This window comes from Loa loa (genome assembly GCF_000183805.2).
Source record: "Loa loa unplaced genomic scaffold supercont3.359, whole genome shotgun sequence".
Classification (NCBI taxonomy): Eukaryota; Metazoa; Nematoda; class Chromadorea; order Rhabditida; family Onchocercidae; genus Loa; species Loa loa.
In genome coordinates, this window is record NW_018108539.1 from 8,125 (window position 1) to 32,551 (window position 24,427).

Consider the following 24,427-nt stretch of genomic DNA (forward strand, 5'->3'; position numbering starts at 1 on the left):
TATATATATATATATATATATATATATATATATATATATATATATATATATATATATATAATGGTAGTGATAATAGTGGGTAATTGCGGCCGATTACGGAGGAAGCTCGACACTACAGCATCACAGTTTGGTTGTTACAAACCACAGGACATCGATTCTACAATTAACTAAATTGAAATTTCGCACTCGAAATAAGGAAAATCGCCATAGTAGCTAAGTATTAAAGAAGAGAAAAGCATTTTGGGACACTCCATTTTTCAAGCCAAATGTTAGGGTTTAAAATGCTCAGTTATAATCCTCTTTACACAGCGCTATATTCTGTAATATTATGATATCTGATAGTTGAAATTAAAGAAATGTCACCAGCTGAAATTTTTCTCAGAAAATTGGATGCTCGGACCAAACTATCGATTTAGCAGATAACCTGGAAGATAAACAGGAATGACATAAATGAAAAGAACTTGCCATGCGGATCGCCCCTAACATAGCCAAAACTTACATCACTTCATTGTTGCGAATAATCTTCACCGCTACATGTGTATTACTTCGTGCTGCATCTGTAGCGCGTACAACATTACCAAATACTCCTGCACCAGTATAGCCATAAACGCGGTACCGGTTATCAAGCATCTCACCAATACGAATCCCTGTAAAGGCAAAATTCTTGGACGAACATAATTCACTCAACTTTCCGATTTAATAATTCGGAACACACGACCTCGCATTTGACATGCCACATTCACTATACAATTTTAGAAAAAAAAAAAAAACCAATATCATTTCGGGAATATATTAAGAGAAACGTCAGATAGGATTCTCTTGAGACAGATAGGATTCTACATCGATCCACCGAAAGGTGGTAACAATATTATTAAACTACTATCCTTGATTAACATAACTACTAAATTATCAGCAGCCTTGCATTAAAAAATTGCAGAATTCAAATGAATTAAATCGACTAAAAAACTTTAGCAAAACTAACTATAATAACCATCGGTGTCATCCCAGTTATCCTTCAACGAAGCATTGGCCGGTTCTTGTCCAGAAACTATTATTGCAGCTTTGTTTAATACCTAGAATATATTCTAGCAAGCCATTACAAAACATCATCGTTCTTAAAAACTCCTATTAAATTTGCTTTTCAGAGCATCCATAGCAGAAAGAATGCAAAAGAAAGACCTCAGGAGGAAGTTCGGCATCCGTTGCAAACATATCAAATGTAGTAGTAATGCAGTCCTCGACCATTTTATTCTCTATCTCCTGTTTGGTGTCCTCTCCACGTTGTCTTCGTAGTTCTTCCGCTTCCTCTTCTACTGCTTTCCTCAATGCACGATCAACAGCAGACTCTTCTTGGCCCTAAGTGAAATAAAGATGACAAAATAATTGAATAAAGAAAATTGTTAGCCAAATTTCAACCATTAAAAAACAAATTTCTTTCAACGTAAAAACTCCAAACAAACCTTGATATGAACCATTTTCTCTTTTAAATCACCATAGAAATCTGCAGGTGTATCCTCGCCAGCCGGTGAAATTGGACTACTGGAGCAAGATACATCACTGTCATGCTTCTTCTGGAGCTCCTCTTCAGCTTCTCGCAGTAGCTGTTCATCAGCTGATTGGCTTGATGTTTCATCATCAGACTTCTCAAAATTCTCTTGTTTAATACTGTCTGCATTGAAATCTGTTTTTCCGCGCTTATCTTCATCCAATGGTATCTCATCGAAATCAGTTTTCGCTCTAAAAAAGTCATACCTTCACTAATCACAATTCACATTTTTTTTTAAATGAAAATGCTAACAAAATCTCACCTTGGTTGTTCCTTCTCATCATTCTGCTTTTCAATATTTTTATGATTTGCTGACGACGTTTTCGGAGCTCCTGAATTTTCTTTTCTTCTTTTTCATCAGGATCTTCCCATTCAATCGAACTAACACTATCTTCCCGACGATGGTGGTCTCTTTTCTGGTCCCTGAATGCAGCTAATTATGAGTGATGTCAAAAAATTAACTATTTCGGAATCGATAAAAAACTTATCCTAAGAGCTTGAATTCTCGAAGACATTTAAGGAGATGATAAATTCATGGATAATGACAAAGTATTTCCACAACGTCGTAGGCTAAAACTACTATTGAACTTGTTTGTAAACTCACCTCTGAACTTTAGTTTCAGATTTTGAGGTGTCATCGCGTCGACTTTGACTTTTCCCGCTAGAATCTCGTCGAGATTCATTTTTCACTTTGTCACCATGTCGATCCTTTGATTTAGCTTTTTCATGTCCTTCGTGCTCTCGAGATGATTCCTTACGACGTCTCAATTCAGGGCGAGAACGATCCCGCGATCTGCTTCGACGAGAACGATCTCTAGATCTACTTCGACGAGGGCGGTCTCTAGATCTGCTTCGACGAGAGCGATCTCTAGATCTGCTTCGGCGAAAATGGTCGCGTGATCGGCTCCTTTCACGTCCAGCTCGATCCCTTGACCTTGAACCGTCTCTTCGCAACCGTTCCTTAGATCTGAAGTAGCAAAAAGCGGTGGTGCTGAGAAAGTTTGATACAAAAAAAACCTGTAATAAAATGCCGAAGATTTAATGCCATTAAAGATCTACTTTCAGGTGAAAGTATTGCAGAAAATTTTCCTTGAACCTCGAGATTAAAAGAATGTAAAAAGACTCACCTAGATCTGGAACGTGGAACACGCCGTCCTGGTGAACGAGAACGTCTGTCGGAACGTCTCTCACGATTACGATCTCGCTCGCGTCCTGCGCGACCAGATCTTGAGCTACTTCTACGTCTGTCATCTCTGGATCTTGACACACTACGCCGAACTCTATGGTCGTGTGACTCCGATCCCCGTTCCTCTGTTTTTTCATTATATCCACGCCGTTTGTCGACGGAACGACTACGGCGTCTAACGTCGGTTGATCGATCCGCATCAGTTCGTTTCTTCGAACTTAGTTCATTCTCTTTTCGCCTCTCGCGGTCATTTTTACGCTCAGACGATAAAAGGTGTTCATCATTATCAGCTTTTTTGGTGCTTTCACTATTCTCGACAGATTTCCTTTTTGCTCCTTCTAGTTCCCTTTTCTTGCCATCATGTTTTTCTTTTACCACCCCCTTCTCATTTTTCAAATTCATATCTTCCAACACTTTATCGGTCTCCACCTTATCTTCCTTATTTTGTCCATCGTTCTTCAGGATCTCTTCAATCTCTCTCCTTCTTCGCTTTGCCAGTTCATATTGCTCAGAATGTTTCAGATGTTCGCGTGAATGCGTACGCTTTCGTCCTCTTTCTGGTGATGGACTTACTTTTTTTGCCAATTTTTCACTTGCTGAGGTTTTATCAACTGGTTTTTCGGCTCCATTTTTGGCCAAGACTTTTTTTACTAACTTCTCTGCTGCAGCACCATCATCTGATTTCTCAGTTCCATTGCTAGCAGACAATACATCAATTTTTGAAGATATCTGTTTGCTTTCATCATGCTTACTTTCCCCTCTGCCGAGGGAAGATGAGCTATCGCTGTCAGATCCTGATATTTTACCAGTCTGTTCACCTGAATTACCTGGAACAGTGACATATTTGGATTATGAATAAAAAGATTACGGGCGTAGAACTTTGCCAATTCCGCTATTCCCTTTGAAGAGGTATGAATTTACACATGAATGTAGGTCGAAGTCATTATATTATCATTTTTTCAGAGAGAAAACTGTTCTTTAGGGTGGAATGGGATTCAATAACAATCACTGATAATCGAACCAAACATGAACTAAAGGAAATCACCACTAGAAGCTTTTTATAAAACGCACAAGTTGTGCTGCGAATAATCCTAAGAAAATTCATTAAGCTTATAACCTTTGCTTTTCTTTTCATCTTCTTTCTGCAGTTTTTTCTCTAGTACTTCCTTCTGTTTTTCTAGTTCATCAAGTTCAACATCACTGAATTCCTTATCGCCGTCTGCTTTCTTTTTTTTCTTACTTTTCTTATGTTTCTTTATCTGCAATAATTCCATTCATTGACACTCCCCAAATAAACTGTAAAGCTCTTAGGTTATTTTAAACCCTATTGTTATTCATCGAATAACAATAGGGCTTAAAATATTATACTGGAATGCTCGCCCAAACAAACTTTAGTCTCTGATAAATTTGATGGAATTTATTCGATGGAATTCACTAAAATTTATTTCGTAAATCTAAAGCTCAAAAACCTGAGCCACTGAAATCAGAATTTGAAAATTCGAAGGAAACAAACTTTTCTATCTTTCCTTTTCTTATGATGATGCCTTTTGTGTTCCTCGTCATAACTGGAATCGTTATGCTTATGTTTATGTTTGTGCTTCTTCTTCATTTTCTTCTTTTCGTTGCTGTCATCAGTTTCACAAACAACAGTTTTGACTGCATCATTCATGTCATCGGAAGTATTCAACTCCATCTCGACGGTGGTATTTTCTGCATCCATTACTACAGCCATCTGATGAATAAATTTAGTTACTGTGGACAAATCAATGACATGAACATACGATCTGAGAGAAGCAATTCACAACGCTGGTATGAAACAAATAAAATGAACCGAACTGATCAAAGCGGAACAACTGTTATTCGCTGATCAGACTGAACTAATTGAATCAATCCTTATCTGCTGATCCAAGATGTCTAACACAAATCTGTTTTCAGTTTTAGTTTGCTAATCAGTTTTTGCAACAATAATTCTGGCAATTCCGGAACAGCTTCTCATGATACTTTAATGCCTAAAACTTAGCAGTTTCTGATATATCAAAGTTCAAAACCTGCCAAATGCAAAATCGAAATTTAGAGCTTGCAAAAACATAAAAGTGAACGCAAACAACGTGGCTAGTAAACAGCAACTTTCCCCCATAAAAAAATATGCAGCAGAAAACTTCACTCGGGTCATTTATCATTATTACTCTAATCAGGTTAAGCAGTAAAAAGAAAATGAAGCAGCAAATTCTTTCCAACTTTTCAGTGTTTCAACCTAACCGGATGCTCCATCAAATATCATATTTTTTGATCATTTAGCCATTTGTGCATCACGTGTGTCCAAATTAAATGACAACACGATCACACGCTGAATACGGTCATGTCTACTGCCTTCCTTTCATTTCAGTAACTCAAATCTGCTGGGTTAAGGCTTAATAAATGAGGAAGAAAAACAAATGCACATTAATACAGACAGCATATGATCAAAATGCTGTCATGGTGACAACAAAAATAAAGGAAAAAGGGAAGAAAACGCTTGCATACATACACCTTATGTGCTGCATTTCCCTTAGTTCCACCTCGAATTATGATACCAACAACAAACACGGCCGGCCGTCAATTTAGAACGCGTCCTTTGCTTCTGAAAGCTCTTTTTGTTTATTTTCTTCGTTTACACATGCATGAATGGTTGATTTTTACGTAAGTGAGAAACATTTTCATGCATATGTACAATTTCATCGTTTGTTTTGAACAAATCCTGACAGTTAACAGGTATAAACAAGTAACAAGGAAGAAAAAACATTACAGTACGTTTTTGTTTCCTTCTTAGAAAGTATTTTACAGTTTAAACTCTAAAATTTCTGTCCGACTGAAATAATGTTTTCTAAATATAAAAAGTTCTTTCTTCTATTACAAAAATTTAATGAAACCTAAAAATTAAAGCAAATTGAGAAGGCTGCTGTAGTAATGTCCGCTTGATAAAATCAGTAATGACAACAACAACAACTACTACAACAAGAACAACAACAGTTCGATAGGTGCTTACGGTGATGACCGAGCAGTCATATGATAACGTCAGGTGATTCATCTGAAAATTCGATAATTAAAAAAGAAAAACATCATCGTATCACGGATTCACTTACGTACGTTACTTTAATCACTAATTGACTGGGAAAGCTATATAAGCTCCATGATAATTTTGTATAATGTCATAATTCTTGTCACACCACTTAAAATTCCCTCACATGATTACCGGGGGTTTTTACAAAAATTGATTACTAAGATACCCTTCCATATCATGCGGGACAAAATGAATCTGACAATACATTCAATCAACGCGAATTTCTCCATCAAAAAAAGAATTCATATTTTGGTGACATTATGTCACTAAAAGTATCATGCTGAAACAAACAAGATATCGCAAAATGAAACCTTCCGTGTTTGTCCGTTCGAATTAATAATAAAAAATAACCAAATTCATAGCAACTTTTTCAATTTATTAATCTTCGGGAAGAGTAAGCAAGCAACATCACCATAGCCCATTGCCTACCACAACCTGAATTTAGAAAAGTACCGGAACACAAGTACAACTACCATACAATCAGCACAGTCTGAAAATATCTTCCCAGCTAACTACGGTGAAAAAGCTCAACATCAAATATCAAATTTTTTTATTCTTATTAGAAGGCTGAACAGCAAAATAACAGGCAGAAGTCTTGCAAAAGTGGAGTGCGAAGAAGCAAAGATGACTATTAAAAAAAAAATAAATTTGCATCTTTTTAGGATATCTAAGGAAACATATCAGCTACTGTTCCAACAATCTCTGCACTGCTTTGTTATTCGAAATATTTCGCCTAGTTGGACTTTCCAATCGATCCAAATTGTTTTGTTACTGCACAATAGTACATCCTTGCCTGCCTGCTACTTTCTGCACTTCTCTAAATTTCTTTTTTTTTGGAACTATAAAAAAAGTTTAGCAGATCAGAAAAAGTCTATAAGTCCAGCTGAATTTATAAGTCGTTCGCAAAGAACAAAAATAAAAAAAAGAAATTTCAACATTTTGAACAACGGCGCCATGTCTATTCAATTGCTTCCTGCCGAAAGATTGAAAGAATGAAAAAAAAACAGGATTTACGAATTTGTCGATAATTCCTACAGATAATGGCTAATGAAAGCAAAGATGGATGGTGATGCACAACCAATAGCGTATGACAAAGCATCTCCAAAGTTGATAAGAAGTTAGCCGTCAGCGAAACCAATCATCAGATTAAAATCAAACAGGTAGGCATGAAAACTAACAGAAAAACTAACTGAAACTAGCAATTTTTCAAAAATCATGGACAACAAAACTTTTAGACTTACGCGATCATGATATTTGTTTGTCTGGAGATCAAGTTGTTCATTATCCTGCTTAGAAAGTAAAATTATCACAATAACACAAAAGTACTTGTTAAATTTCTAATAGTTCTTTGCTTTAATCATGAAAATTATCGAGCAGTTTTGGTTGACTAAACAAACGACTGTGATGATGGGAAAGCTCTCAAGCGATAACTTGATAAAGATTCGGAAACTTTTCTCATTGATTCACTATCGTTCAATGACATTCGATGCGTTCCTGAAAACCTAACAATAAAAAGTTTTCTACAACAACTAAGACGCAACTGGATTTTATCAAGCCTTCTGACTAGGAAATCAGTGAAGAAAATTAGAAAGAACGAAAATCCTGTAACACAAACCAAAAGAAGAAGAGAAGAGGGAGAGAAAGGAAAACCGAGCGCGAGAGGGAAAAAAAATACAAGTCCTATTTCTAGAAGGGAAAAAAATTCAGTCCAACCATTTTTAAAATTAAATAACATCTTGAAAGTTTTAGAATGAAAAGGTAAAATCAAAATGCGCAGAAAACATTCACAAACCATCTAAATAAAAGAGTAATAACATCAAGATCACGAGTTCAAGTTACCGAATGGGAACGAATTTTCTGAATAATTCGGTTAACGGTCAAACCGGTTAACAACTAGTTGCATTGCTGGATACACCATGAGGAAAGAGACTTGGCACCTACCGCCTTCATCGTCCACCAAATCCCACGGACCATATCCGCAACAAGAATCCAGCCACCGGTAACACCTTACAAAACGCAGCCCTAGCAATGTCTTTTCTGGACTGAATGCAAAAGAAGCAACCCTGACATCTAAAAATTTTCAGTGGAGCAATAAAAATGTGTGACAATTTGAAATTAGTGAATTTTGGTGCTGACACAATGCTGGTATAATATTTTTAGGTTCGAAGTTGAAAACTCGGAAAATATTATGTCCACACACTGTTTACGTACATTACTTTATGTGCTGAAATTTATTTACCAGATTTCAAAATTTTTGAATAGCGGAATCCGAAAAGATCAGGAAAAACTTGGTACAAAATAAATATAGCTTCGTTAATTGATGGAATTTGCAGCCGAAATAATCGAATCAGAGCGGAGTAAACCACAACATTAGTGGTCCAATTCATTTTGTAAAATTTAAAAAATTTTTTCCATTTAAAGAAAATGTCGTGAGTATTCCATTATTAACGAAGCTATCGTCATTCAACGATGGCTCTGTTAATAATCGCATATTCACTCTCGATAACAATTTTTCCGGGACATGAGTCAGCAATGATTTTGTGGAAGATAGGTAGATTTACTTGAGATGCTATTTTCGAAATATTCGAGACTCGTTTTACAAGGAAAAATGTCATAGTAGTTTATCGCAAAAGTATGGTTAAAGTACCTCATACTGATGTGAGGATGATAAGGAATTATTTCGTCACTGGAAATTTCATTATCAAATTAAAAAGAAAAAAGACGGCTAAAACTAGCAGATAGATGTCAAGTAATATATATGGAACAAACGAGATACATGGAACAATTTGACGGTTCACACTGTTAACATCTTTCAAGAAGTTAGTGGGAATCGTATCTAGTATTGCTAACATTCCTGAAACTAAATAATGGATGAATTTGGAAATCTCAGTTCTTTACATGCAGTATAGAATTGTCCAATATGTCGGGAATTTTTATTAACAAATGAAGATGCAAGTAGCAGTTAGGAAAACTTTTGTTAACTTCAACCGGAACATCTTGAAAGACATCATTACGGAAACCTTGACCGTATGTCGCGATTATACTTCAACCATAATTGAAAGCTTTTCAATTGCGTCTACAGGCCGCATTAAATTGCGTGATCGATTAGGTTAGCGTTAGATGTGTACTGCCAGATGTTATTATGATAATGATATCACGATGATAGAATAGTGTTATTATAGTGGTAGTGATTACAATAATGAAAGGTATAGTGGTACTGTTATAGTGATATTGTTGTGATGAAATAGGTTATAGTGATAACGTCATGATGTTATAATGGATTTATAGCTATAGCCTAAGCAGTGAAAGTTGATGGATTACTGTTCATATTATGGTGTCTTTAGTGAAGTACTATAGTAATAAAGGATGGAATGGTAAAGGCAGAAATAATACAAGTATGCTTAAATTTTAGTGATTAAGAATCACTAGGAGAAATGGACTTAAAAAAAAAAACGTTTTTAAAGGAAAACTTAAATTTTAATGATTAGAATAGAAACGAGTGAATGAGAAAAATAGCTTAACAGGGTTTAATTAAAATGTATTGTGTCATTCTTATACTATTGATATGACGGAAAACGGGTGTAATTGATTTGTAGAGAAATTTACGAGAAAAGACGTACCATTGAAAAGTATGCTTCCTTTCGTTTACAGTGGTGATGGCGATCGTTGTGGTAGCTATGATAATGAAAGGTATATGGTTAAATGTGACTTTTGTTGTTTTTAATGTTAAATTATGTTCTGCGTTTGATTAAATTGGTGTGTGTGGAGTATTTTTTTTTTTGGCTGAGAAAAAGAGACGAAATTCTAATATTATGATTTGCAGATAGGATGAATGTTAGTTTTGGATGAAAAGTAGATAATCTTGGCAAATACAGAAGTAACAAATTTAGTAGTACCGAATTTAAATGAGTCTGTCTTTATCATCTATCATTAGTAATCAGTGAGATGGTGTTATATTTTTGAGTTTATCTTCTAATCATGACTTTTGAAGTTATTTCTATAGAAATAGAATTTGGACATTGATTAATGAAATCATTACAGGCACAATGACAGATATCGGCGGAGTAGTTCAAGAGGTCGTTCTAGATCCCGATCATGGTCCAGAGATCGGCGACGTAAGTGGCAGTACATGGTGTTTAATTTTTATCCCGCGTTTTATATTTTCCTTTGAATTACAAATTTTTTTCATAAGTTTAAACAAGTTTAAATTCTTGCAGGTCGAAATCGTTACTCGAGATCGCGATCTTCCGGTAGAAGTCGTAGTAGAAGCCGTAGTCGCAGTCGCAGTTGTAGCCGTAGTAGCCATGACCGTTCGCCACGTCAGGATTTCGATCGACGACGTCGTTCAATCGATAGGGACAGAGAGGTCTTTCAACCATCCAACAACTTTTAATATATGCTTCACGTGATCACTTAAATAACGCTTCATGTGAGTTATACTGGAAAAAAGTGGTGATGCCATTTGGATACGCGAAATTGTAGCCGTTTAGGAGCCAAGAGAATTTTCAAGCGCACTGCCCTATTTATCTTCCATGCAAGCCCAATCACAAACTGATAAATATGCATCACATACGGCGCTTTATGGACAACCACATTACAAAATTGTCATGAAAATGTTACCGATCGATTCTCAACGAGATGCGGTAAGGTTTTCTTATTAACTTTCATCGCTTTATCATTCTAATAACTGTCCGAATTATTGATATTAGCAGTATTTAGATTTATTTTACTTACTTTTGTCCGGAGTTGGCCAGGCATTAGTTCTATTTAGCAGTTTCTTGAGATCAAGCGACAAATAAGGTGTGAATTAATTTTAAAATCAGTGTTGAAATCAGTGTTACCTGTTAATATTGGAGCTACTAACAGATTGTAAGAAATTTATTTCGATTTCCTTACTGTGCGCTTATAACAGTAACACTTTTACGAACTCCTCAGTTTTTATGTCAAATTTAGTTGTTTCTCTGAAATGTATTTCCCATAATTTTTAGTTAATGGCACTTACAGCGCGTCAAGGCTTTCGGGTCAAGGATATTCGTATAATTCATAAAGGTAATTGTCATTCTCTTCTATACTGTCATCATTTTTAATTTTTGCTGCGTCGCTTTACTAATATTATGTTTTGTTTGAGTTTTTATTTTGTTTATATCATTTAATTACTTGCAACAGTTTTTTGTTCGTTTATCAGATGATTTCTTTTCGTTCTTCTTCGTAACTTCTACCAATAATCGGCTGCCTATTACGTGAATATGTAGAGTAATTTTGTAGAAAATTTTGGTGAAAATTCGTACTTTTCGTAGAAGGTTTCAATTTACTTAAAATGCTGTCGGATCCATAAAGTGATCTTATTAATTAATACTTCGAGATGATAGTATCGTCGATTCTGATTCCTGCAAAAGATGCAGGGAATTGCTGCATTCAGGGGGAAATTAATACGGGTGATTGATTGGGTGATTGGCTGAACCGGAGATTCTCTCCAAATTATCGGCACTTATCTCTACCTAGAGCGTAAAGATAGGTTGGGATAAAGATGTAAACGTATCCTGTATTTGATATATATGTTGTTTACCTTTATTAGAAACATTAGTCGAGAAATAGATAATAAGCACTGTCGTGACATTGCATCCAGACGAAGGGAAGTATCGTGGATTCTAAATCCAGAATCTTTCATTGTCATTAACTTGTTGCAATTAACTACAGGTCCAGACCGTTGTTTCGGATTCGTGGAATTCGGAGATGTGAATAGCGCACAAGCTTGGATGGAATACAACAAGGTCGAACACTGTATATATAATTTTTATCCGTAGGAAAACTGCAGGTTTTTATCCCCCTTAGCGAGTGTCCAAGACCTAGTTTTGAAATTTATGAAGGTGCAGGGGTGATAGTTCCATTACTATCAGGATTCAGTTCCGGGAGAAAATCCTGGAAACACATTTGAAACATTTACTCGCTTATTACGAATTCCAGGATCGGTTAACGTTTCACACGTTGAACGACCATTTTCAGCATTTTTCATCCCGTGGGTATCGTCGTACCCATCACTTTTATCCCTTCCGTAAATTTCTGAACGACGGCTAATAACTGTATCCTGACCAATGTGTCAAATGCGTGAAAGTAGAAACCGCGTAAATCGTGTTTCAGGTCATACGGTTGTATTCATTTCCATTTTTAAGTGGTTTCACTTTTTTCAGGGAACTTTATTGTTGGATGATGGACGACCAGTTAAATTAGAATATTCACGTTATGATAGCCTGGATGGGCGATCATCGGGTCTGTCTGGTTCAGGCGATTGGATGTGTGCAAAGGTACATTTTTATGTGATGTGTAGCATATATTTCTTACTATTTCATGTTTTCCCCAAAAATTCGATTTCAAAAATTCTGGATTTTCATATGCATTGAAAACGCTTTGTTTTGCAGTGCACCATAAAAAATTTTAAAAACCGTGGAGCATGTTTCAAATGCAATTTAACGCGAATGGAATCAGATGGTTTGACCAGAAAGGGTTACGCAGCGATTGGTGTCGCGAAGTGTGATAGTGAGTTTTTCCACTATTTTTGCATAGCTGTATGGGAATATTTTTTGTTTGTTAATTATGAAAGCTTCCGGAATCGAATTCTAAACGAAATTCAAGCTTGAATTCAGATTTTGGAACATAATGTTAACTTTGGGATGTAGTGTTAAATTTGAAATGGAAAAGGAAAAACAATAAAATCATGTTTTAGCTTTATGAATAGACTGTTTTTAGCTCTTCTACTACGTGAAATACCGCTAAATTGTACAGAAGCGAAAATTCAAGCAGAAATGAATCGAATATCTTCACTGGATGTTTTACGTGTTCATATTGCTGAGTCTGGTCTTTATGCCTACGTCCAAATGCGTAGTGCTGATGATGCAGAACGAATTATGCTAACACTGAACAAGATACCCTTACTTATCGATGGTTGTGCAGGTAAACTTTTCGTATATTTCTTCATCTAATAAAAAACAGTGAAAATGTTTGTCGTAACTGATATGGCTTCGGATTTTTTCATAATGCATGCATTACATATCATGGTATGTTTTTTGTAGTTACTTTTGCTTTTTCAATATCTTATTTGGTTTGAATTGAAAACCGAAAACTATATAAATTTCAGTAATGGTTACTTATTCGAGATTACCATTGAATACGGTATTGTCAACAACAGCAGCAACCGAATCAATGCAGAAAACGGCCGAACGTATTAACCAGATGCCTGCTTTTAGGCCAACAGCTGGACCAAGTAATAGTTCAATAGCTGATGCTTCGATTTTTCAAAAAGATCTTAAGATGTGAATGTTTCCCAGTCCATAATCTGTTCCATACTTAAGCTGTTATACTTGTCAGTTCCAGATCTAAACTGTTATGATATTACTTACTATGAAAATAATTCAGGATTAAAACTTTTCAGGTGGCAATGCTGGTGTAGAAGCAGCGCAGCTGGCAATCGCAAAGGCACAATTAATTCGGCAGATGACAAATTCAATGATGACTACCGGTGATACGGTTTGTGAACACTTTTTTTGTTTGCAAATGTTTGCTTTTTTCTATTCATATTTTAAGTACCTTTGAAAAAAAGATTGAAAGAATGAACTTTTGCGGAGTTAATTTTTCGAGAACTATGAGACTATCCAACCATTTTAGTGGCGATATGCGTAAAGGTCGCATTTTGCCTCTTCTTAGCTTCTCAAATACCATCGGTTAAAGCTATTCCATTTGATTCATCTCAAATCGGACCTTTCTATAATTTCGATTTTTCGGCCTCCATTGAACAATTGTGCTATCTTCTCAGTTTTGCCCGGACTTCCAGGATACATCTCCCCTGGTACCTTTGTTCCATCGTACTCTCGTATAAAGAAGAAGTAAGGTGGATTTTGTGAGTTTTATCAATGATAAATTTTTTTATAGCTGAAAGATAAGTACTTTCCATGTCCTGTAAAATATGGATTTGTTAGGTACCATCGGCATATTCTGCGGCAGTGGCTGCAATTCCTCCAATTCTTAATCGACCTCCACCGCCATTACCGCACGAAACAAATTTCGTTGTTACTGATTATTTCAAAGATGAGGCTTCAGCTGACAGAAATTTTGTTTGTGTCGATGACATAACCAGTCAGGTACAATTATTGTGAAGTATGAATCTTGAGTTTCATTTACACTTCTTTCAGTTACTAATAATATGTAAGTTTAGTACTACATTGAAATTGCGAATATTTGTTGCAGATCTTTTGTAAAAGTCTTTTTTTCATTTCTACTCTACAGGATTCACAAGGTGTTCCATCTGGTGGTGGTCTACAAGGATCACTGACGTCTTACACTGGACCACAGATCAAAGGAGCCGCCGATTTAGGCTTCGTAGAAACTCCTTGGGGACGTTATAAAAGATATCGTATGTATTTTTCTGACTTCAGGAATTTTGAAAATATTAAGATTTCAAAATATTAAGATTTTCTTGGGTTATTCTCATCCAGTCAAAGTCATTCAATTTAGTTAGATTTTACTTTTCAGGTGCACCAAACCCGACAATATATCAGTTTGAACCATCTTCCGGATTATATTATGATCCAACCACTGGTCTATACTACGACAGCAATTCGCAGTACTACTGGGATGCTAACGCACAGAAATGGAATTGCTGGAACGCAGCATATCAAACATATATACCGTGTGATTTGATGTCCAGACAAACAGGAGCAGATCAAGGTAGACTAAAATTCTTAAGTTTTGTTTTGGTACCCAAAGGATTCATATTTCATGAGAAGATCATGACATCATTTAAAATATTCCATTTTCAGAAGTTATGACAAATAATGAAAAAAGCAAAAACGAAGCTACTGAGAAAAATACTGAAGCTGTGAAGGAAGAACCAAAAAAAGAAGTAATTTTTAGTGTATGGTTGAAATTCGAAATCAGATACTAAAAACTTCTGGCAATGTTTTCTTGACTCCTGTCTAGGAAATACCAAAAGATGCCCTTTTTTTTGATGATAAATTCAGAGGTTCTTTCCTGCTTATTTTTAGCCCCAAAAGACTGCGAAAGATATCGCGCGAGAAATGGCACGTTGGGCTAAAAAACAAAGTAAAGTGTTGTTAGCTGTCAAAGCACCTCCAAAATTGGAAACCACATCACCTCTGGTAACTGCTGCCAAGCCAAAAACAACTACCGTCGAACCAACTGCTGATCTTACATATAAAATGCTTGAGAAGACAAGTGTTAGCGAGTTTTTCGATTTCTCTTACATTTCCCATCCAGTACTTCCGGATATTTGCTGAAGTTATTGATAGATTTGGGGAGAAACTGAAATTAATTTTAATGTGATAGGCTGAAATTCCATTGCTTACAGAATCCATTCGGCTCGTTCAGTGATGATGATGAAGAGGAAGAAATTCCTCCAGCAGCAAAGATTGCAGCAGTTGGTGTAGGTCGAGTAGCACTGAACAGTAAAGGTGAAAATCGTTTAATGCAGCATGCAGTTGATTTAGCGCCTCCTTCAGTTGTCGATCCGGTTATTATTCCACCCACCAAAGCGTATGTTTTCTTACATTGAGTATATCTCATTCTACCAATGTCCCAGTTCTTCTGAGAATGGTAAAAAATAACCAGTCGCTAAATGTGTCTCGAAAGTATTATTTTGAATAGAGGACGGTATGTCACATGCTGGTTGAATATTATTACCGTTTTGACCAGTTGCTGTGAACCATAAAAACGCTAAAGGAACTGAAGTTGATCACGTTTTCAATAGATTTATATTGCTGCAGCAATGCTCGAATGTTTTAGTACTTCGAAGTTGTGCTTGTCCTGTAGTACAAACCGTACAAAGTCATATGTGAAGGAAGAATATTTCGCGTGTCTTTTTCAGTGCACAGTCGGACGAAAGTTTCGTTGATATAGAAAAGAAATATTGCATTTTGTGCAGGCGGAAATTTGCAAGTTTGGAAATTTTGATGAAACATGTTCGAATGTCAGATCTGCATAAGGTATAAAATATTCAAGCCGTACAGATTTCAAAATGACATCTAATCGGATGTCGTATACTCATGCTTAAGTAACATCTCTTTTATCTCTTGCATTAGCTCTAATGCGTCCTAATGCGCCTCTAATGCGTGCTTATATTAACTTTAGTGCTTTCTCTGCAATTGTCATGACAAGAATTAAGTTGGCTTTCGCTGTTTTAGTTTTAACGGCCCTTGTTGATGCCTAACGCACGAGTATTCATGTGGTTTTTTCCGATATGAAGATAAGAGAAAATGATAATTGACATGGCAAATTATTTGAAATTACAGTTTGATAGAAATGACAAAGGTTTCCTATATGCGCATAAGAATGCTTGAATAGGCACCGCATAGAATAATGAATGGTAGTTCAAGGTGGAATGTTGACCGTTTAGGTAACTCATATAGTAGCTCCACTCAGAATTATTTTGAAGTTTTACTTGGCTTTTCTTTGGCTTTTTTTTGGAGTCAAATATAGACTATTTTGCTAATTCCGTCAGCAGTAAATTTTAATTTTTCAGAAAAATCTGGAAGCACATTTATTGCAAGCATCTCTCGATGACAGTGCATCACTGTCGGTGCCATCTGTGTCTACCTCGCAAGGTGCCTCTTCATGTTCACCTATTCCTCAACAATATCGAGATCGCGCAAAGGAGCGCCGTAATTTGTTCGGGTTAGATCCAAGTGGTCAGTTTATTCTTTTTTAAAATATATTATTATTATTATTATTATTATTATTATAATTATTATTATTATTATTACTATTATTATTATTATTATTATTATTATTATTATTAATTATTATTATTATTACTATCATTATTATTAATTATAATTAAGGACATATATTTTTACTATTATTCAAGATGTGACACTTTGTTTAAAAAGTTATTTAGTGAATGGGTTATGTTATGTCTTGTTTGCATACTTTCTTGCTAAAAAAAAGCATTCTAACTTTCTAGATTGATTAGTAGACAAAAGAACGTGTTCTCTGTCGATTTTTTTACCCTTTTTTTCGTTTCGATGCAAAATTGTATAATTCCCTATTATTCATATTTCTTTAGGTTTTACAAGCGACAATATTGAAGTTGGAGCGGATTATGCCGTGCGTTCATCAGACATTCCAATCGATGATACAAACATCGGAAATAAGTTGTTGAAATCAATGGGCTGGCAAGAAGGAACTGGAATCGGAAAGAATAACCAAGGTATGAAGTTTTTTGCTGCGGAAAACACAGGTTTTCTTCGGTGAAGAGGGAAGAAATCTGGCGATTGTAAATATTAACACAGAATTTTGAAGTTTGTTATTAATAAACTAACTAATACTTCATAATTTGTTCAATTGAATGTTTTTTTAAATATATTTATAATCAGTTATTTATTCGAATTTTATATGTAAGCTTTATCGCTTGGTTGAACACTCAAAGATATGACAGTGCAAAATCTCTTGTAAATTTATTCTGCTTTACTGGTTGGTGTATTCACTTATTTATTTTTTATTAGAAAGTCTGTTTCAGCAAATATGTATATGGGACATATGTTTTTGCAGGCATCATAGCACCGATAGCAACGGAGATGCGGGTGGAAGGAGCAGGATTAGGTGCAGCTGGTTCAAGAGTACTGCATGGTGCAAATGCATCCAGGCGAGAACGGGCACGTACTTCAATGATGAGTCGTTTTCAGGATTTGCAATAATCAAAGAGAAACACAAGGAATGAATGAGGGAGAGGAAGAAAAAGGAATGGATTGGCAATTGTTTCAAAGTTTCGTTGGATTTGTTCCTGGCTTTTTATTCCTTCCTTAGTTTTTCTTTTTTGGGTTACACTTGTTTCTTATTTGTTTGTTTGTAATTTGATTTGCTTGCAAATAGGTCAAATGTTCCCTTAAATTAATCAGATGGTCATATGATTACCAACCGAACTATTGTTTCATAATCCTAACTTTTCATCCAGGAATACAAGTTATAGTTCCCTCTCCCGATATTCTTCCTTCTTTATGGCTAAATAACGCCCTTCATTTTAATTATAGAATCGATAATCGTAATGATAATAGAATATATTATCTAGTAGTTTCAGAAATACATTTTTTGGAATTTCAACTTTCATCAATTCGTTTTGTTCAAGCTTTTATTGCAAAAATGAAAAATGAAATTATGTCTCGATACACGCAAATAATGTAAAATGTAATTTATTGAAATGATGCTTGAGGAATGGAAAATAGGAATAGAAATGTAAAGGAAATTGAGGAAATATGGCTGTAATCGATAAAATATAACATTCATCTCAGAAGAAATGAAACAATGGTCATTTTATGTAAGGGATCATAATTTCGGTTACTTTAGGGAAGAAGAGAAGTATAGAAAGTCGTATAGGTGATAATTGTCATCATTATGACTAGGCTTCGTGAACGAAGATTTTGGAATGGCTCTAGCCGTACTTGCTGGAGGCAATATAGATATAGGTGTATCCTTCCATCCTGCGCAGTAGATTTTTTAAGTGAAGCATAATGTGCGGGGAACTGGCCTCACCCTTTAGTTCGTCAATCAAGGTCTAACGAGTTAGGATGGTTACAGTGAAGTCCGCAGAACGTAGGTTTTGTTGGACTATTCTCAGAGATGAATGGCCTTACAGGGCTAAAAACGGGTTTGGAATTAGGGTTGTCCTCCTTTTAGCATGGTTACCGGAAGGCTAGCAAGTCCATCTTGTCCGTGGCCATACTTTGTCGTACCCTTCAGTTGACACCGTCTGACATGAGGCGTAAGCCACATACCTCGTAACCTCATAAGGGCATGGGAGCTTCTCCTCCGTGACAAAAGGCTGTAAGTGGAGCAGTGGGTGATAATTGTAATATACAAGTTGTATGTTTGTAAAATTAGAAAAAGGAATGAATGGAATGGCTTAATTAAGAAATATTACGGTCTGGCTATATTTCCGAACGGTTTTCTTACAGGATTCAAGATGAATTTACCACTGACCGGTTTCATCTAGAACTATGCAAACCTCAGAATGAATATATTCCAATCATATACATGCGTAATACAGTACGATATCAGATGACACGCAAGGAATCATCATTGGTATCATCTTGTTGTGATGGCATTGAGAACCGAAACCGATCAGATGGAATGCTTTGTCGTCGAATCATTTAGCATTCGGCTATGGTGACAAACTTAGAAGGAATATCATAATCTGTTAATTACTACTCATTACTTTTCCAGTTATATAAACCACTAGCTGGTACTCAATTATGGAGTATTACAAAATTACTGACATATATTAATTAATAATTCTTATTTGATTCTTAAGTTATCGTCAATGATAGTACAAATTTGTTACTATTATGTTTTATTTGCTATATTTTATCATTTATTACTTTCAATAGTTTAGTTCATTTTTTTGATAACTTATTTATTGATTAGTTTAGCGTAAAGTATGTCGAAAAATTTTTTGTGCATGTGTAAATTTCAAAATAATTTTTGAAAAATTTTCAAACTTTTTGAAATTGATTTTGTAAAATATTTAAATCTTTAAAACAAAATTCATAAATTATGTAAATAAATGTATACTTTTCTTATGTGTTAATTACATTAACCATAGATTTTCATCATATTATGCAAATTTTCAGAGATTTTATCGATTTACTGGATTATATTTATGCAGAAATTGTATGATATGCAAAACATATTTGGCAAATTGTCAGTTATATAAGCACTTATGAAGCCAATTTTGTTCATTTGTGTAACTTTACTTTGCGCAGGATGGGTGATACGAGCTGTTATATGGGAGCGCCAGGTGCACCTACCGGTGGTGGAGGTGGTGGTAGCGGTGGTGGCGGAGGTTATGGTGGTGGGGGTGGTTATGCTTATCAACAAGAGTATGATTATGGAGGTGAGAATATGATAATAAAGTATTTGAAAATTTTTGCTTATCGATAATTTTATTTGTAATAATGATAACAATTATTGTAATAGTTAATGATAATGATGACAATAATAATAGTAACAATATTAACAGTTAATGATAATTTTAGGCAGTGGTGGTGGTGGTGGTGGTGGCGGTAGCAGTGGCGGAGGTGGTGGCGGTGGCAGCAGTGGTGGAGATGATGGGCCAAAGATGCGAACTGACGTATCCTGTTATCTTGGGCCCAGATGAAAACCACGATAAAGTCAAATGACGCCTCTCCTTAACACGAACTGATAACTGATCTCATCTATCTTTCTCTATATGTAATGAATTCGTTGAAACATCGAAACAAAAAAGGAATTCTGGCTGATTAGTTACCTCACAAAAAAGTTTACACTTTCCACCACTACTTATTTGGTGATAACACACTGAATAAAAATAAATTTACCTTTCTCTTCTTTCATTTAATATATGATAAAAATGAGAAATGATAAAATCAAATTTGAAAGAAGGAAGAAAATACTTAACTAAATATTAATAAGTGAAATTTAATTTTTCATGGCCATATGTAACTTATTTTATCCTTTTTTTTCGATTTTGAGGAATATAGCAAAAAAAATTTCGAAATTTATTTCGAAATATAGCAAAAAAAATTTCGAAATTTATTTCGAAATATAGCAAAAAAAATTTCGAAATTTATTTCGAAGATTAATTCCAAAAAATCACAAAAATAAATTATTCATCTATATGCATCATACTATATCAATACAATTGTTAACAGAATGTGAATATCATGCCCATGTTTTCTGACATTAATAATTTAATATCTCAAATATTACTATAAATTCTAACAACTAGTATGGATAAATTAATTGTAAGGACAAATTTAAAGATACAAAAAAAAAATTAAAGATATAAAATAAAGATATAAATTTGAGGATCGAATTAATCAAAATTGAACTCAAACATTAACACTAAAATAATAACAAAGTATATATTAACATTGAATTATTTAAATTACTTTTAAAAAAAAAGAAAAGTTATTTCAATAATATATTTATTATCACCTTGTCATTAATAATTAATAAAAAAAAAGAACGGATAAATAATGAAGAAGGTATAAATAATTATTTCATCAAACCTCAATCCGTCTAATTTCCGGAATAGGTACCATACATCTCCTTTTTTTCTTTGTTTTGTTTTTCTTTCCTCTTATATTCCCATATGCTCGTGTTGTTAATACGATTTATTATCATCTTGATGAGTTAGTTAGTTAATGAAGTGCTCTTCCTTTTCTTCCCTATCCTACATTTTTGTTATTGGTAGAAGTATCTTTGAAGTGGGTCGCAAACATACTTATCGGTTAGTTATTATTCTAAAAACCTTTTTGTTTTCAAACAATCTTTTCGGGTAGAATGAGGTTGCGTATATGGACGAGAAAATGTCAAGGGTTAAAGGTTATTATTTAGATATTCCCTTTCCTTCCATTCATACCGGAAAAATCGAAAAAAAAAAATAATGACAACATCAATTATTCTCATTCATTCATTTACTTCAACAACAATAATATTACCATTAATTAATCATTCATCAATTCCTACACTACCAATTACTAATAAGTAATTAATAATTAATTTTATGCATAAAATGTATTTAACTTAAGATTTGATTGTTAATATTTTGATATTAATCTGATACAGAAATGTATTAGACTAAGATTGCTAATTCATATTATTTACTCGAGAAATATTCCTTTCATCACTTTAAAATATCCCTAATGAATCGGGAATATTCCAATGATTTCCCGAGATTTCGAGATAAAATATGAATGGTATCATTGTATACCTAATTTATTATTAGAAAAACCCTAAATGAGTTTATTCGGAAAAAGGACTCATTCAATTATATAATCATCCCTTTTTATCTCTCCTTCATCCATTTTACTTCTATTGCTTCCTTTTTTTCTCTCCCTCGTTCTCTCTCTCCCTCTTTTTCTCTTTCCCTTTTTCTTTCTCTTTCTCTCTCTCTTTTTCAATCATCTTCCTATTTCTTTCATTAAGTAAATAATTACCATCAAATAAATAGATACCATATTTATACATCGAAAAATACAAATAAATGTTAAAAGAAGAGAAGGAAGATGAAGGGATGAAGGAAAAGAGAGAGGAAGATAGAGAAAAAAAGAAAGAGAATTTAATTGATCAATTGTTTTTCTCTTCGTATTTTTTTATTTTTTGAAGAAAAAAAATTTTTTTTTTTTAGTTTATTGCATATACTGTTCTGAGTATTTTCCTTTCCATTCATTGCTATTTACTATTATTGAAAGATTTGTGTGAAAGGATCACGGTAGGGGTTAAAGGTCATATATACTGTCTACTGTTATGTAAACTTTAGAAATATTACAATAATTCTTGATGCTATTAGTCTAATATTTCATGACAACATTAACATTCATTTATTATTAGTAGAATTTTGTAAAATTTGAATACGATTGAATAAATTAATTAAAATTTGACAGTTTTTTTTTTGTTTCATAATTTATAAAATTATACATATGCAAAAAAAATTTTTATTACAATTATTTACTTTCAAAATTAAAATTTATAAGCGAGATTTTAATCTTATCATGCATATTTTATGATAATAAAACATATGATAAGACATGATAACATATGATAATATGATAAATAATATGAACATATGATATGATAACATATGATAATATGAACATATGATATGATAACATATGATAATAAAACATATTGAAAATTTTCACATAATTCATGTAATTATCATATTAAAGATTTGAAATTTTCGAAGTAAATCATAAAATAAAATGATCTTTGAAATGGATTTGAAAATTATTTAGGAATATGATTGAAGTATTAATTATTAATTAAAACAATAAAAATGTGTTACAATGTTGTTTAGCACTGAATATTACAAGGAAAATCATTCAATCTATCATTTAATTCATCCAAAATTATTGAAATCGATGAACCTAATTTTATCAAAAATAAATTTTGGAACATTAGAAGTGTGTTTGTGTGCATAAATTTAAAATTTAAAACATGCAGTATTAATTAAATTGGAAAATGATGCTAAAATGCTAATCAATCGATTCTTCTTAAATGCTTAATTTGAATAAATTTTCATTCATAATATTAAATGCAATCAGAAATATTAATTACCATATTTGATTACATTGATTGTAATTACTTACTAAATTTAATCATTACAATTCATATATTCCGGAAAACTATTAGTTGATCATTTAAGAGCTACACTTATCGGTACCGGTAAATTGTCACATTTTATTTGTAGATATAATTCAGGATGTTACTACTGATATTATTGAGACTTATAAAACTTACGTAACTTCAATTTTCTTCAGTTCAATAAATTATTCTAGTTAGAGAAATCATAATTAATGGATGAACCATTCATTTTAGATACTACTGCTAATAATTCTCACTGATAGCTATTTATGCAGTTTTTGAAGCATTGTAAATTTTATATTAATTAAATCAATTTAATTATTTCATCCCATTTCATGCATTATTACAGCTATCCAGTAGCTGGATTTTATTCCGGGTAACTTGTTAATCCGAAGTGAAACAGACCGGATTAAATATTGTTTACAAACGGATTACATTTATAGTCACCTCTCTTGATAAGCTTCTTAGAGAACTGAGCTACCTTACAATGGTGAAATAGAAGATAGCATTTAATACAGTTACTAATTCTCAAACACATTCTACTATCCAAATATCACTTTGGTTACTGTAATATACCATCAAATCAAAGCAACAAAAAGTATATTTAAAAATTTGAACAACATAATTCTAAAAAAAACCAAAATTGAAATTCAATAAATCCAGATTAAAATTTAAAAGAAAAATGAAAATTGAAAAAAAATCAAAGGAAAAAATGAGTAAAAATAAATGAAAATAAAAATTATAAAATTTGCCCATTTCTTTTTCCCAATTACATCTTATAGTGCTAATGGTGAAACATTTTCATTCGGTGTTCAATTAATATTATTTTCAATGTTAATTACTTACATTTATTTATTATTAATTATAAATTATCCGCTAATTTCGATATAAAATTTTATATTTAGAATTATTATATAACGGCGAATATAAGTTGTATAGTCGATATACTAATCTTTTAATATTATCTTCCCAAGCAGTTCTATGAAAAGAATATTACTGATAACGAAACTTGAATTTAATCCAATTTATTGCCTTTTTATCAACACTGATAATGGAATGAGAGTTGAACGATCGTTTGCATAAATACAATTAATGCTTTTCTTCTTTTTTTTTTTTTATATCAGAAATTTTATAAGACGAATGTCGAATATATTAATGATGTTATCCATTAATAAAATAACCTAATCCTGCTAATCATTACCCTCATTATATTTATCGCCATTATCACTATTGCTATCACTACCGTAATTATCATTACTTGAATATCAAAAATGATAAAAATGATTACTTTGCAAGGAAATTAATGAATTGTATTTAATAATGAGCAAAAAAAAACTACTACTACTACTACTACTACTACTACTACTACTACTACTACTACTACTACTACTACTACTACTACTACTACTACTACTATACTACTACTACTACTACTACTACTACTACTACTACTACTACTACTACTACT

General features: G+C 33.4%; 4 protein-coding genes across 5 annotated transcripts in view; 2 read left to right on the forward strand and 2 right to left on the reverse strand.

Moving 5' to 3' along the window:
• Positions 1-4,464, reverse strand: part of LOAG_18549 (CMGC/DYRK/PRP4 protein kinase) — a gene marked incomplete at both ends in the record, with an annotated part of 7,119 nt that extends 2,655 nt beyond the window's left edge. The window contains 9 exons of the mRNA XM_020451212.1: positions 500-647; positions 983-1,073; positions 1,180-1,356; positions 1,461-1,737; positions 1,799-1,969; positions 2,151-2,513; positions 2,674-3,559; positions 3,850-3,991; positions 4,246-4,464. Of these exons, the coding sequence (XP_020305022.1) occupies positions 500-647; positions 983-1,073; positions 1,180-1,356; positions 1,461-1,737; positions 1,799-1,969; positions 2,151-2,513; positions 2,674-3,559; positions 3,850-3,991; positions 4,246-4,464 (2,474 nt within the window). The remainder of the gene's footprint in view (positions 1-499; positions 648-982; positions 1,074-1,179; positions 1,357-1,460; positions 1,738-1,798; positions 1,970-2,150; positions 2,514-2,673; positions 3,560-3,849; positions 3,992-4,245) is intronic.
• A 2,755-nt stretch (positions 4,465-7,219) lies between these two features.
• Positions 7,220-8,219, reverse strand: LOAG_04359 (hypothetical protein; the record flags this gene model as incomplete). The annotated part of the gene is made up of 3 exons (XM_003139896.1): positions 7,220-7,326; positions 7,774-7,902; positions 8,072-8,219. 3 exons carry the CDS (start codon positions 8,217-8,219, stop codon positions 7,220-7,222), a joined length of 384 nt encoding a protein of 127 aa, XP_003139944.1.
• A 562-nt stretch (positions 8,220-8,781) lies between these two features.
• On the forward strand, positions 8,782-17,849 carry LOAG_04360 (the record flags this gene model as incomplete). 2 transcript variants are annotated; one of them, XM_003139897.1, is made up of 22 exons in its annotated part: positions 8,782-8,941; positions 9,429-9,522; positions 9,874-9,947; positions 10,050-10,198; positions 10,323-10,475; positions 10,821-10,881; positions 11,530-11,603; positions 12,021-12,134; positions 12,249-12,366; positions 12,577-12,780; positions 12,965-13,090; positions 13,259-13,353; positions 13,803-13,964; positions 14,110-14,236; positions 14,356-14,550; positions 14,643-14,725; positions 14,868-15,059; positions 15,191-15,375; positions 15,707-15,824; positions 16,361-16,526; positions 16,904-17,047; positions 17,389-17,534. In XM_003139897.1, 22 exons carry the CDS (start codon positions 8,782-8,784, stop codon positions 17,532-17,534), a joined length of 2,940 nt encoding a protein of 979 aa, XP_003139945.1. The 2 variants fall into 2 exon arrangements, with proteins under 2 accessions (XP_003139945.1, XP_020305023.1); XM_020446578.1 differs by lacking the exons at positions 8,782-8,941; positions 9,429-9,522; positions 9,874-9,947; ... (1 more) ...; positions 10,323-10,475; positions 10,821-10,881 and having other exon boundaries at positions 11,462-11,603; positions 17,389-17,849.
• A 1,747-nt stretch (positions 17,850-19,596) lies between these two features.
• LOAG_18550 (hypothetical protein) lies at positions 19,597-19,990 on the forward strand (the record flags this gene model as incomplete). The annotated part of the gene is made up of 2 exons (XM_020451213.1): positions 19,597-19,726; positions 19,869-19,990. 2 exons carry the CDS (start codon positions 19,597-19,599, stop codon positions 19,988-19,990), a joined length of 252 nt encoding a protein of 83 aa, XP_020305024.1.
• Positions 19,991-24,427: the final 4,437 nt, after the last annotated feature.